This window comes from Hypanus sabinus, chromosome 27, assembly GCF_030144855.1.
Source record: "Hypanus sabinus isolate sHypSab1 chromosome 27, sHypSab1.hap1, whole genome shotgun sequence".
Lineage (NCBI taxonomy): Eukaryota > Metazoa > Chordata > Chondrichthyes > Myliobatiformes > Dasyatidae > Hypanus > Hypanus sabinus.
In genome coordinates, this window is record NC_082732.1 from 28,116,999 (window position 1) to 28,132,323 (window position 15,325).

The 15,325-nt window shown below is 38.3% G+C and overlaps 1 protein-coding gene across 3 annotated transcripts in view; it reads left to right on the forward strand.

The window, feature by feature from the left end:
- zgc:154075 (uncharacterized protein LOC556929 homolog) overlaps nt 1-15,325 on the forward strand; it is a 218,357-nt gene that overhangs the window by 46,243 nt on the left and 156,789 nt on the right. For 2 of the 3 annotated variants that reach the window (XM_059952096.1, XM_059952095.1), the window contains exons 4-6: nt 3,305-3,378; nt 5,054-5,113; nt 12,866-12,973. In XM_059952096.1, coding sequence (XP_059808079.1) covers nt 3,305-3,378; nt 5,054-5,113; nt 12,866-12,973 — 242 coding nt within the window. The remainder of the gene's footprint in view (nt 1-3,304; nt 3,379-5,053; nt 5,114-12,865; nt 12,974-15,325) is intronic. The other variant, XM_059952097.1, reaches the window with a different exon arrangement.

Below are 15,325 nucleotides of genomic sequence, written 5' to 3' on the forward strand. Positions count from 1 at the left end.
AAGCACAGGGACTGTTGTAGCAATAAAATTGTTATCTGGAAAAGGAGAGGAAAAAACACCTTTTTTTTCCAACAATTCTTCTTGCTCTTCTGTCACTGATGATAATGGCAACATGCAAGTATCACATGGTTACACATGGGGCCCTGACGTGCCAAGAATGATACACATAGTAATTTACATTGCAAGTGTAACAGCTTTGTAGTAATAACATTAATTCTCATCTTCTTGTGGTGTCTTTCACATGCATTCAATTTCTTGTCTCTTAAGCTTATCGCAATTGCTAGCCACTGGAAATGCTGTTTGTATTGACTTTGTATGCATGACCCCCTCTGTTCTGCCTCAACTCTCCAGAAAAGATTAGTTTTGGAAGTGAGTGGTGTCATGACATTGCTGTGACATTTTCAATCCACGTAAGATGTGGTTTCAGCAACATTTCTTCAATTCTGGTCAGTCTGTATGCTTAATGTCTTCAATGTTGATCATTCTGTCCTGCCAGCAAATGCTCATTAGTAAGTGGAAGACACAGTGGAATCAGAAACAGGTTTAATGTCACCGACATATGTTGTGAAATTAGTTATTGTGTGGCAACAGGAAAAAAGTAGTGAGGTAGTGTTAATGAGTTCAACTCTATTCAGAAGTCTGGTGGCAGAGGGGAGGAAGCTATTCCTGAATTGTTGAGTGTGTGGCTTCGGGCTCCTGTGTTTCCTCCCTGATGTCAGCGATGAGAAGAGGGCATGTCATGGGTGATGTGGTCCTTAGTGATGCCTGCCTCCTTTTAGAGGCATCGCTCTTTAAAGATGTCCTGAATGCTGAGGTTATTGACCATGATGGAGTAGACTGATACGAGCTGCTCATTCATACTGTTCATTGAAAAATTTGTCCCTATTTCTGAGCAATTTATATCTTTATTTTGATGGAGAAATGGATGCTGTGTTGGTTAAAACCTTTTGTATGTATTTGGCTGAAGGGCTGGTTGTTTTTTCTCTGATTCCGGAGCCAATTATGAATTCCGGCAAACCACTTTTGGAGACTGAGCTGTCCAGGTTCTTGAACTAGTTTATGTTGTTCATCTGGTTGTCAAGAATGGTGGTGGCTGGAACAGAGACATTTTGATGAAGTGCAGGCTGGAACAAAATCCTCTGCAATACTGAAATTGAGTAATAGAGACAAAGGGAATGGGGGGTGGGGTGGATACAGACCAAGTGCAAGCAAATGGGATAAGTTTAGTTTGGCATCTCAGTAGTACAGACATTGTAGGCTGAGGGGCCTGTTTCTTGCCTGTACTTCTCTGTTTTATCATGGTGAATCTTTGGGTTTACTGCTGAGAAAATAAGCATTACTGTCCTGCTCCAATCGGGTCCACGTCTACTTTGCATTCTGGGAGATTCTTCTTGATAAGTTTGCAATGAATCTGCTTCATGGGTGAGGAAATAGTATTTGCCATGTTCTGCAGAAGAGGGAAAACACAGATCTTTCTGTCACAGAGAGCACTGTATCTACACCTCTTCTCTCACCATCCAAGCACCTAAGCAGTTCTTGCAGTCTTGGTGATTGAAATTGGTACAGTACATACTGATGTGCTCTTCTATCCATTTCGCAGCGTGCCTGCACTCAGTCTGCAATGGCCATCGAGAACTCCCAGTTGCCTACCATTTCAACTCACCTTTCCATTGCCTCACTGAACTGTCATTGGCCTCTTCTATTGCAAGGGCAAGGTCAGATGTAAATCTGAAGAACAGCATTTCATGTTACGGCTAGATATCGACAACCCAATGGCATGGATGCATTGTAAGGGCATGATACTTCAGATGCTAGAATCTGGAACTCACAAGTCAGACGGCATCTCTGGAGGCAAACCTTGGTCACTTCCACCTATCACTTCACAGCTTCTGGCGATATTCCCACTCTCCCCTCCCCTATCTGCCTATCATTCCTACTCACTCAGATCCCTCTTCTTGATAGCTCTTGCTCCAATTCTTCCATCCACTTTTTTTATACTGGCTATCTTCTCTCTATTTTACAGTCTACTTTACGTTTCCCTCAATAGATGCTGAGTTCTTTCAGTTTTTGTGTGTTACTTACACAATGCTTTTGTAGCTGAGATTTACTTTCTGCTGATGTGGTGGAGGGAGATTCATTGTGTCCTTCAGAGGGAAGTAGGTAACTATATTGAAAGCGATATTTTACAATGCTTTGGAGAAGGTGCTACTAATTGAAATAACTGAGCTGCCCTTGTAAAGAACTGGCGAGGACACAATGAGCTGAATGTTTCCTCTATGCTGTAACCATTCCTCGATTGTGTGATATTGTTCTGCTCTTCAAGATATGATTCCTATTTATCACATGGTTGTGTGGAGCTATCCTCATTACTTTCATCAGAAAAATTGTGTTAGCAATGAGCAAACTTTACCTAGAAGAAATATTCCAGATTATTCATCCATCCCACTAGCTTTCTAGTCATTGTTGCCTCTTCCATTTCTAACTTTTAAGATACGCTGATAGATTGATGTTGATATGAGAAAGGGGTTCAGTCATATCTTGCATTTCTTTCCGCTCCAGCTTTGGTTATAGGCTCTGGCTACTGAGACATGTCATGAGCACCCTCCTATTGGTGATTTTTGTTATGAAACAAATCAATTTCTAGCTTGTTTGATGCTATTTAAGAAATTATTTCAAAATCTTCACAAGTCTTTCAAATCATTTTAAGTAACACCCACCTTCAGCAAAAATGCATTCCAGGAAGAGGCTTGAGACTAGTATGTTAATAATTCACGAGTCAAGTGTTCTCCGCACATTGTTGAATAAGGCAGTGCGTAACAGGCAGAATGAAATAAGGTGAAACCCCATTTTATCTAGGACTTTGCCTGCATCAACTTAATTGACTTTGAGGGAGAAGAAAAGATAATTATGGAACCCCAGGATACTGTGAAGAAAACAGCCAGAATCTGATGCTGAACAGTACCCAGTTCCTTTTGCTGGAACAATTTCTGCGGAAATATTTTGCTGGAACTCTTGATCTACTATTTGTAGATGAAGACAGAATCAGGAATGGAAGTAGTTGTAACCTGAAGCTTTCTATGTGAGCAACGACTATTTGAGGACGTCATTGGAGAGTAATTAATTGTCCTTCTAAATGTATTCTTTGAAATATTAACCAAAATAATAGTTTTTGGATAAAAATAAAATATGGCTTGGATAAAAATGTTGTGAACAAATACAGGTAAGTCTATTCTTTAATAGGAAGGATTAATCAGATCTGATTTTCATCAATAATATTTGTTCAATCTCTTCTTTTTGCTGGAAGATTGGAGGGGAGCTGCATCACAGGAGAAGTTTGCAGATGCAGTGATCATAGCAACACCTGACAGACAGCACAAGGTACACAAGAGGTATCATTTCCATTATTTAGTGTAAACAAAAGGGCTGGGAGTACACAGCACCTCAGGTAGCATCTGTGGAGAAGAAAGGAGTTAACCTTCTAGACTGAAGAGTTTTCCTTAGAAAATAATTCAAAAATAGCTGAAAGAACAGTGTATTTGTGTAATTAAAATAGAACATGAAAAATATTTTCATATAATGTATATTGTCACTACAGAATAATAAAGATTGAAAAAGATTAATTCCTTTGAATTATCAAAAGAAAGGAAAAACGAGAAATACGCAGAAGATTATCTGGTAGCTGTGAAGAGTGAAACCAGTTTAAGTATCGTCTTAGCGGTTGTTCATTAGAAATGTAAAGATTTGGATATTAAAAAGAACCTTTAAGATGTGGGCAAAGTGGGAAGGAGAGCAAAGGGCATTTTGTGGATTGGTATGCATCAACAATTAGATGACCAGAATGATCATGGTTCAAGGTAAAATGGGTGATGATTTGAGTTTTTTTTTTAGAATGAATAGTTGGTCTAGGGAATCTGTAAATTGGAATGGAAAAAGTGTTTATCTGAAGTAGCTGAATTGTATTTATTTGAGTCTAAAATGTAGTGTACATTGATGAGAAGGAGAATGGCACAGCAGACTTGATGGACCGAATTGCCTAATTCTGCTCTAATGTCTTATGGTTGTATGGTCAAAATCTGAAATTATGCTACTGAATTTGCAGTGAACTGCTTGAACAGTTCAGGAGGTTACAAAAATAGGTCAGAGTTGTCTGAAGAATAAAAGCTACATTTGACTGGGAGCTTAAAGTTACAGTGCACTTGTGGATTGAATGGTCACCATATCTGAATTTAGGTTTCTTCCAATATGAAGGAAACTCCATTGTGAACAATTTAGATAGCATGTTAAATTGAAATAAATTGATTAAGTTGCTTTTAATTTGGAAATAATTAAAAAAAAATTCTTACACATCAAGTATTGGTCTTTTATTTTAATTTTCTTTTTTTCTTTAATTGGGTTCTTTCTGGCTTCTTTTATTCTTTGATAATAAATGAACATTAAATTGAAGTTTCAGACTGGACAATGGACAGGGATAGGAAATATAGCAGATGTTGCCTCCATCATCTTTTTGTGAAAAGGTAATGCCAAAAGGGGGAAGGGTACTCAATTTCTGATTGAGGAATGGACTAGAGTGTTGTGCTTGGAACACAGTAGTAGAAGGAAAGCTGTGCTTGATGGAGACATCACGCTGGAGGTGCTAGCCATATCAGAGAATTTTCCACAAGATATGGAGGTTGAAGATGAAGATTTTCCTTCTTTATTCCAATCTTCCAGCATCTTCAATATTTTTCTTTTTACTATTTGAGGACTTTTTCCTCTTAAACTTTGAATATTGAGGCCAAACGTAGCATTTGATTTGAAACAATGCCAGTGATTGCAGTTGGATTGTAGACTTGACCTGTAAGGCTCTGTTACTCTTTAATCTAACCAGGTTAAATGTTTCTACATTAATGGCATCAGAGGGCTGGTCACAAAGATTGAAATTGTTTTCATTTTCTTATGTAGTCCTTGTCTGAAATTAGCTGTGACCATATTTTTAACAAATAGTTTGTACCTTAAGTTATTGTTTGTTGACTGAAGCCCATTTGCTGAAATTTCTTATCATTTAAATCAACAGGAACCAGCAGTGGCATTTGCAGAAAAAGGCTACCACATCCTGCTGGAGAAACCCATGGCTGTAGGTCTTTACTATTTTATTACTATAGCCTTGTATTTATGATACAACAAAATGCAGTTCTGTTAAATAAAGAGAGTTTGTGTCATCATTTACATGCCCAAACAAATTTCTATATATGGGAAATTTTAAAGTGAAGTGATTGTGTCAGTCATTGGTTCTATTCCAAGAAGAAATTGAATATAAACAAGTCCTCCTGTAATTTCCATGTAGTGTTTTCTGATCTCAGCCAAGTGGGTGAGAGTGTGAGATGCAGACTGTGTCAGCTTTAATCATTATAGAATGTCTGCCTCCCAGCAAGAACTGAAAGTAGTTTTGCATAGAGTTGGGACTAGTGTCACCTTTGTCTGTACACATGGAAGTATGTTGTAAAAAATCATAAGTAAACAACACGGGGACAGACCATTTAGATATAGAAATGAGTACTGAGCCAGATTTATTTATTTAATTGCCAGCCATGGATTACTGATACCAAAAACAATTATCAAACAAAATCTAAGAGCAGACCCCAGTGATTGCAGACAACAAAAGCTGATAAAAATAGAGTAAGGAAAATGAATATGTAAACTTGGAATGTGCATCAAAATTAATACAAAGTATATCTTTATTTTGAAAAGAAAAGGTTGATCAGGCGTTCCATAAATATATTCACTCCAACTGAAAACAAGGAAATGGCTGCCATGTTGAGTGTTTTTGCTAGTACAGTATTTACATTAGAGGACAATGACAGCATCTGGTTGCTTCTAAGAAGGTACTATTGAATCTGGAGCGGGGATGCATTCAAAAAAAGTTCTAATTACAATACTGATTTTGGAAAAAGTAATTGCAGTAAAAGGTGACAGATTCTCAAAACCAGATGGTTTCCATCTTGGGATTTTAACAGCTAAACATTGCACATCTTCAAATATAATCTTCTGAAATTCCATCTATTCAAGAACCTGCCCTTTAAATTCTCCTCTTCAGAAAAGGCAAGAAACAACATCTGAGAACGAATGAATGAAAGGCCAATGTATTTCACACCTGGCAAAGGGCGAAGGAGAGAGTTTGAAACCACTTGGGAAAATTTCTATTGATCAGAGAAAGCTTAAGATTTAAGATGGCAGCAACAAAGAAAACTACATAATTCCATTAGTAGTGATTGATGCTAACAAAGGAGAAGTGAGCACAGGCACAGGCGAGAAATTGTCGAGAAAACCAGTGGCAGAGATTGAGGTGCAGGGAAGGCATGATCGAGGCAAGTGAAGGCCGAGGTGGGGTTGAAGCAGAGTCAAGGCAGAGGTGTGGTGTCCCCAAGTGAGGAGAGTCCCGATTTCCAATCGATTTAAGTGCTGGTCTGAATTGGAAGGTTCGGGAATGGACTGAATTTTGGCGGCAGGGTTCAGGCCCCAGAGAGGTCTGAGAGCAAGGAACAACCCGAGGTTTGGATGATTTAAGCGCCAGGTCAGTTTGAAAAGGTCAGGGTGTTGGGGCCGGAGGTAAGGGTGGGTTCTGTTCAGTTCTGCTTGCTGTTCTGAGAAGTTGACTCAGCTCAATGCTGAACTGAAGCTGTTGCCTGCTCCAGCTGCCTGACTTTGCATCTGTGGTCTCACAACTTTTACTTGGCTTTGTGATGAACTGAGGCCATGGTCTTCTCCAACTGCAGTTATGTCTGGCTTCGTGTGTTTTGTAAAACTTCAGTTCTGTAGCCATTTGTTTGCATAGTGTTTGCATGATTTGTTTTTTTCTCTCTCTCTCTGCATTGTGTGTTTGACAGTCTTTTCTTCAATGGGTTATTTTGAGGTTTCTTTGTTTCGTGGCTGCCTGTGAGACTAATCTCAAGTTGTACAAAGTAAACATACATAAATATACTTTGAAATATGGTACAGATATGTAACAAGTAGATCAGGCTTGACAAAGCTTGAATTCTTTGGAGGAAGTATGGAGGAAATTTTCTATAGATGTTTTTTAAAAGACATTTGGTAAAGTTCCATATTGTAATGATAAGTTATAGTTAAGGCTGATAGGATTGTAGATAAATGGGTTTGGAAATTGACTGAAGGGCAGGAAATTAAACTAATGATCAGCTTTGGATTATGTGTCTTGTGATGTTTAGAAGTGGTCTGTTTCAGTTGTAACAATTTACACTACTCATAACTGATTTTAGAAATGAAAAACTAATGACAATAACACAAAGATGGGTAGAATGGAAAGCTGGTGATACATTTGAACTTTCAGAAGACTTTGGATAATGTGCCAAATAAGAGATTATTTAAAAGTAAGTGGGCATGGAATTACCGGTAGTATGTAAGCTGGTTAAAGAAGAAAGTATGGATATTTGAGTTGAGACACTAACTAGCAAAATGCTGCAGGGATCGTGGTAGGTTCCAGCTGTTCAAAGAATATATCAATGATTTGGATAAGGGGAGCAAATGTAATATTCCCAAATTACTTCCAAATTTTCTATAAAATTCTTTCATTTTAGGACCATTTTTCATAACTAACCTCTTTTCATTATACCATGTTATATCTGAAATAGATATCGGAAGAATAGAATAAAACTATCGCAGGGGAGTCCTAGTGTAGGGGTTGAATCTAAAAATTAGGGTAGGGTCAGACCTTTTAAGAATGAAGTACATAGAAATTTGGAACACTGCAGCAATAACGATTGGTACTAAATCAATTGTTAATTCTAAAAATTGAGGGTTTGAGGGACATTAGGCAGCTACTGTAGTGTCTGGTTTCTTCATATTAGGCACTACTTCAGATTACTGAAAATAATTTAAGTACTCTCACAGAAGACAGTGTGGACATGGTGGAGGATTACAAATACCTGGGGATATGAATTGACAATAAACTGGACTGGTCAAAGAACACTGAGGCTTGTCTACAAGAAGGGTCAGAGCCGTCTCTACTTCCTGAGGAGACTGAGGTTATTTAACATCTGCAGGACGATGCTGAGGATGTTCTACGAGTCTGTGGAGGCCAGTGCTATCATGTTTGCTGTTGTGTGCTGGGGCAGCAGGTTGAGGGTAGCAGACACCAACAGAATCAACAAACTCATTTGTAAGGCCAGTGATGTTGTGGGGGTGGAACTGGACTTTCTGACGGTGGTGTCTGAAAAGAGGATGCTGTCCAAGTTGCATGCCATCTTGAACAATGTCTCCCATCCACTCCATAATGTACTGGTTAGGCACAGGAGTACGTTCAGCCAGAGACTCATTCCACCAAGGTGCAACACTGAGAGTCATAGGAAGTCATTCCTGCCTGTGGCCATCAAACTTTACAACTCCTCCCTCGGAGTGTCAGACACCCTGAGCCAATAGGCTGGTCCTGGACTTATTTCCACTTGGAATAATTTACTTATTATTATTTAATTATTTATGGTTTTATTTTGCTATATTCCTACACTTCATGGTTGGTGCGACTGTAACGAAACCCAATTTCCCTTGGGATCAATAAAGTATGTCTGATTCTGATTCTGATTAACAACAGGTTTCATTTATATAGTGCTATTTACATAGCAATACATTCCAAGGCACTTCATTAGATTGAATTGAATTGACTTTATTACTTACATCCTTCATATACACGAGGAGTAAAAATCTTTGTTACATCTCTGCCTAAATGTGCAATTATAGTAATTTATAATAAATATTATGTACAACAGGATAGTTAAAGTAACATAGAAATACAGTTGTGTCTACATGAATTAATCAGTCTGATGGCCTGGTGGAGGAAGCTGTCGCAGAGCCTGTTGGTCCTGGCTTCTATGCTGTGGTACCGTTTCCCAGATGGTAGCAGCTGGAACAGTTTGTGGTTGGGGTGACTTGGATCTCCAATGATCCTTCAGGCCCTTTTTACACACTTGTCTTTGTAAATGTCCTGAATAGTGGGAAGTTCACATCTACAGATGCACTAGGCTGTCTGCACCTCTCTCTGCAGAGACCTGCGATTAAGTGAAGAACAGTTCCCATACCAGGCAATGATGCAGCCAGTCAGGATGCTCTCAATTGTGCCCCTATAGAAAGTTCTTAGAATTTGGGGGCCCATACCAAACTTCTTCAACCGTCTGAGGTAAAAGAGGTGCTGTTGTGCCTTTCTCACCACACAGCCGGTATGTACAGACCACATGAGCTCTTTGGTGATGTTTATGCCAAGGAACTTAAAGCTGTTCACCTCCACTTAACCCCAGATCCATTGTTGTTAGCAAGCAGAAGGAAAAAAATGCTAAAGGTTTGATCAATGAAAAATCATGGTGGAGAAAATACAGTTAGAGGTCCAAAAAGATCTTTTCTGAAAGAAAACCAATACAATATTGCCAGCTCAAGGCATTCAACAGATTCATTACATTTCTTTTCAAAGATTGAAAGATTCAAAATACATTTATTGTCAAAGTATGTATGCAGTATACAACCCTGAGATTCATTTTCCACAGACAGTCACAAAACAAAGAAACACTGTGGAACCCATTCAAAGAAAACAAAGTGTAAATAAAAGAACAAATTGTGCAAATGACAAAAAACAAGCAACAACGCAGAGTATAAAACATCAAACCACAGTCATTGAAACAGTCAATGAATGTTAAGTTTAGTTCATTTCAGTTCAATTTAGTGCTGTGCTGTTTAATGACTGCAGGCCGCAGAGCCAGTCAGCCCCAATCAAAATTCCACAAAATAACAATAAAAATAAAGAGTAGCCAGAAACACATTATAACATGAACTGCAGAGTCCAATCCTAAAAACGTGTTGATTAAACCTTGCCCAAGGTGCAAGACTCTGGCAGCATTGAGCAAGAGGGACAGAGACTGGTCCAACACAGGCACCTTCCTCTGGGAGCAATAATCGAGAGCAAAGCACAGACCGGTCAAACACAAGGTTGATTTGTAGCTTGCTACTTACAGATTATTATGTCGTTTGACAAGTTGTCTAAGACTTCTGCATTAACAACCCGAAGTATCTCAAGAGAACAAGAAATTTCTGTGAATTTCTTCAGTACTTTATGATCTTTCTAACCAAACATTGCATTGTCTTTTTTTGAGTATGGGTCACTTAAGTTAGAGAACTGTTCACCAATCTCATACAATGTCAGGGTGAAATGAAGCCACAGCATCTTTGTCATTATTATTTATTGAGACCTACACAGTTTATTTCTCAGTTTGGCTTAGATGCCAATTTAATATGGTTCTCTTTCAAGTTAAAAAGTATATTCTGAGGTTTTGCTGGAGAATATTGGAATTAATGCTCATTGGCTGTAGTCAATCAATTCCATTTTGTCATGTTCTATGTCATTTGCCATTAAATCTGTAGCATTAGCTATCATTCAAACACCGGCATATCCGAATACTTTGATCTAGTTACTTATCTCAGATATAATTGACCACTCTTCTTTAACAGTGAAAAGCCTCAGCATGTAAAATCCCTTCAAAAGAGTTAACCACTGGGAGCCTGTTTACTTGTCAAGTCAAAACATAATGACTAGACAACTTATCCTAGATCACCTATATAACTGAGCTCAGCCTGTGTCTAATATCTCCATTTATATAACATAGAATATTTTTCATTGTGGGCCCTTTAAAATACTGAAATGTTTATTATGATGTTTGGGTCAGATGCAAAGTGATTTGTATTATATTTATATCTTTGTTCCAATAAATTCAGCTAATTTATATTTGGTTTCAGTGAATGAATTGAAACTTTCTTTAAGCTACCAGGATCTACATTTTTTCTTCTGATCCTAAAGAAATCCCAGCTTGCTAAAGTAAGCTAAACAAACTTGCTTAAAATCAAAAGGAACATATGGGTGGGAGTCACCAAGCCCATCCTTGTGTATTCCCTGGTGGTCAGCTCAAGGGCTAAGTGGAATAAAACTGAGCGTGTGCAGTCAGTGTACCATCTGGAGAAAAGAGGAGGAAAAAAAAACACATGAGGGATAATAATTATCCTTCATGCTTTTGGAACTTGATAGTAGACCAATGAAAATTGTGAAGGCAATTTTATCAGACTTCAATTCTATTACAGAGAAATGTAATTGCCAAATATTGGTTGGAAAATCAAGTGGTGTCCTACTATGGGACTGACCATGTCAGAAGCTAATACAGTTCAGAGCATCACACATTTCCCCCAGTATCATGTGAATAAAAAATTATTAAAGACAACATTGGATCAACAGGAATCAGATTGAGATAGAGTTTAAAAAATACTGCCCAAGTTTTAATTTATTATATATATATATATATTTTTTTTTTCAGCATCTCTTGTGTCTTGTGTCTCTATATCCTCAGTGATTTTGGAAGGAGATTGATAACCTGTTTTATAGGAAGAATATTATACCATGCAATATACAATGTACTGTTCTGTTGCTTTGGTGAAACGACATTTGGAGCTGCTGCTTCTCAAACTCCTAATCCCTATAATTTGCTGTATTAACTTGACAGATGCTTTTAAATGTTGAGCTATCATCAAAGCTGGTAAAATGGTGCAGAAATTACTGGCTCTCCACTTTATCCTCATGATTTGGTAGTTTGCTCTGTGTCGTATGAAGTATGAACTTACCTGATGTGTGAGTAGTAAAAACTGGGCCCTAGGTCCACAAAATACACACACAAGCCTAGGCTAAATTTTAATATTTGTGTCATACAGGTTTAGAACATGGCATTCAATTGAATGAATGCAGTAGGATGAAATTAGTGGAGAAGAAAATGGTGAAGGGAAAAGGAGGGCAATCAATAGGAGGTGGAAAGTCTACAGAAATTGTCACTGGGAAAGACCCACTGAAATGTAAGGGGGTTGAGGAGAATAAAGACCAAAATCTGTGGGGACGCGGCAGAGGAGTAAATTCAGTGACAGAGAACGGAGGCACTGAATAACCTGACAGTGGGAGAGCAAAAGTACTACGGAGCCTAGGTACGAAATGCGGTCACTGAGAGTTGCTGCATTTTGGTAGAAACATGAATAAGAATGCTGCAGGTGACACATTGTCGGGTATTTGCAACAAACAAAAGATTGGGGACAAGAATGACAACCATGGGTTAGAACAAGAAATGCCAAATGTGGGCAAGGAAGGAACAATCAAAGGAGAGAAGGATCTTTCTCTGAGAGCACTGTGGTGTAATCCCCTGGATAAGTGTTATCCAGGCCTGACCGTGAGACAGTGCCCACCAGGATTTATGGTCAGCTGGCTGAGCTATGATTGAGTTGGATGAAAATTTTGAATTACATGTAACTTCAGCCATTGTGGGATAAACAGAAACTTGAACAATGATTCTGAATTATGATGCAATAAGATTCAACATGAAAATTGTGCTTTAGACAGAGTTGGGATTTTTGTGGATCCAATTAGTGAGGCCAGATTATACTCCTTTAAAAAAAAATCCCATCCAGGTCCTTAAGCAAACCAGGTGGCTTGGCATCAGTTAACTTTTCTGACAAGTCATCCCAGGTATTAGTTGCCATGTAAAAACCTCCCAGTGGCACTCTAATTAAGAATATGAATAAATACAAGAATAGCTCATTTGGTTTCTCACACCTGCTGCTACTTTTAGGAAGATTGTGGCTGATCTATTACCTTGGTGCTACTTTCATGTACTAACCCTTGATACCCTTCACATCCAAAGATCTGTTTATCAGGTCTTTTAAATTACGCATACTACCACCTTAATCCATCTCATGCTATTTCACACCCTTCTCTGTTATTTAACTTTTTTTTGAGAATGCAGACTTCTTTTAGAGAATTTATTTCTCAAATAATTCAGTTGATTTTATTTGATTTGTTAACCAGGTGACTGTTGATGATTGTAAGGACATCATTGCAGCATGTAAGAAGCACAATGTGATGCTTGCCGTTTGTCATGTCCTGAGGTACTCACCAGCAATTTTAAAAATAAAGGTAAGTTTGCAAGCTGAGTTTGGAGACATTTAACTCATGTGAGAAAAAGACTAGACTTAGTATCAATTAGAAAATTGATACATTTTTGCCAGAAATTTGACATTAAAACAGAAAATGTTCGTTCATGCATTAATTGTGGAAGGATAAACAGTTAACTCTTCAGATTGAAGACCCTTTGTCAGGTTCACTGATTGGCTCTATTTCATTGTTTGGTTCTGGACAGTGAATCTGAATAGTTAACTGTTTATTGTTAACTGTTTATCTGTGGATCTGTAGAGAAAGTTGAGAGGGTGTATTTGACTTACCAACAGTCAGATTGCATGAACTCATTTTGTGCTGCGAGTCAAGGGGAACTGTCGGGCATCCTGGTTGCTAATTTGTGCGTCCCCAATAATGTCTGTCTGGTTGGTAAGGCTGGATGAGATTGCCTAGTTTCAGACACGTTGTGCTCACTGCAGAGCTATTGTTCTTCCTGTGTTCCAGTTTCTCGTCCTTTTTTTTGGAAGTAACTGCTCTACTAACCGTCAGTCAGATCTTGTGCCTTGAGTTAGGGTGCCACTTACCCCCCCACCTCAACGACTTCTATTTCCCCTTAACGCTCCCTTTGGATATTTAACCACCCCCTCTGCAAATCACTGGTCGAAAGGATGCAGGCATCATGTTGGGATTTCTTGAAAGAGGTTAGAGATTCCATTCTAGTTGCAACTGTTAGTGTAAATCTGTTCCATGCTGTAAAGGATGAATTTAAAGCTATGCACAAAGTATTCCTTAGACTGGGAATTAGAATTTCATTGGTGTTAAGAAATCATGAAAACATGGAACATTAATTTCTATTCAAACTGGAGAAATGAGTCCTGCCTTTGCTCCTGAAAATATCGGGAGCTCCAGACATGGGCCCTCAAATTTTACTTTCTTAAAGGTGGTTTTAGGACATTACAAGGGTTTACCAAGAGATGTACCCATAATTTACTTTGCATACTGACAGCATCATCATGGTGAGGTGACAAGACTACTGGTTTGGGAGGCAGAACTCTTACTTAACACAGAGGAGACCCAAGTTCAACCTTGGCTAATGCAATATGCACTGAGTTGACAAAGTTTGTGGTGGTACAGTAGTACAACTAGTAGGGCCACCACCTTACTGAGATCTGCCTTCAGTCCTGACCTTTGGTGCTGACTGTGTGAAGTTTGCACATTCTCCTTGTGATTGCATAGGTGCTTCAGTACTCCCATGCCCCAAAGACGTGGGTGGCAATTAATTGCCCTTAGTCTGTAGGTGAGTGCTAGAATCTGGGGGGGGGGACAGGGTTGTTCAGGAGAATGTAGGGAGAATAAAATAGAATTAATGCAGGATTAATGCAAAATGAGTTGTTGATGATTGGTGTAGACTTGATGAATTGAGGGGCCTATTTCTGTGCTGTATCTCCCTGAGCATGTAATTGAGAGTATACATAAATATTTTTATATTATCCAAAAAATAGAGTTATGGCATATGATGTTAGGTCAGCTCAGTGAAACCAAAAGCTTGAGAGTTTCTAAATTGGTCTGAATCCCCCAGTCTAGGAAGGTAACAAAATGGACTTGATTTCTCCCACTATAATTAGTCCAATGGCTTCAATAGAAAATGTTTGATGTGTCATCTGCTGAATATCACTGGGATTTTGTTATAAAACCTTCTGATTAAATAGCCTGCTGAACTGTTTGTTGCTGACTCTTAGTGAATGATACATTTTGTGAAATTTCCTTGGAATTGTACATCAGTGAACAGGTAATTGCAAAATGTTAAAAAATGCATAAACATGTTTTTTATAGTATTGGATACCTTGGCTGAGGAAAATGCAGATAAGTTGTTATGGCTTCTTAAGTCATCAATATTTAACTATTGTACTTTACTGCAGTTTTAGTTCTTTGAAAACATACAATATTTTTATAGTAATGATATACTTGAGAGCTAAAGATACATGTTTTTCCAAACTAATTAGCAGATCAGCCATTTTATTATTTTGTGACATTTATTTTGTGGGATGTGTGTGTACTCCCTTGTTGACATTATGGTAAATTTATTGCAATTACGCAGAGGCTTGCCCTATAATTGTTTTTTGGATTTGCTTGCATTTGACCTGATTATTCCCCACCACTCTTTTTCTTTCCTGTGTGGCACAGCAACACAATTACAGTTAGCAAAACACAATTACAGTGCCACCAACCAGGGTTCAATTCCTGTCACTCTATGTAAGGAATTTGTACCTTCTGCCTGTGACCCATGGATTTTCTTCAGGTGCTTTGGTTTCCTCCCACATTCTAAAGACGTACAGATTAGTAGGTTAAGTGTTTACATGATATAACTGGGCA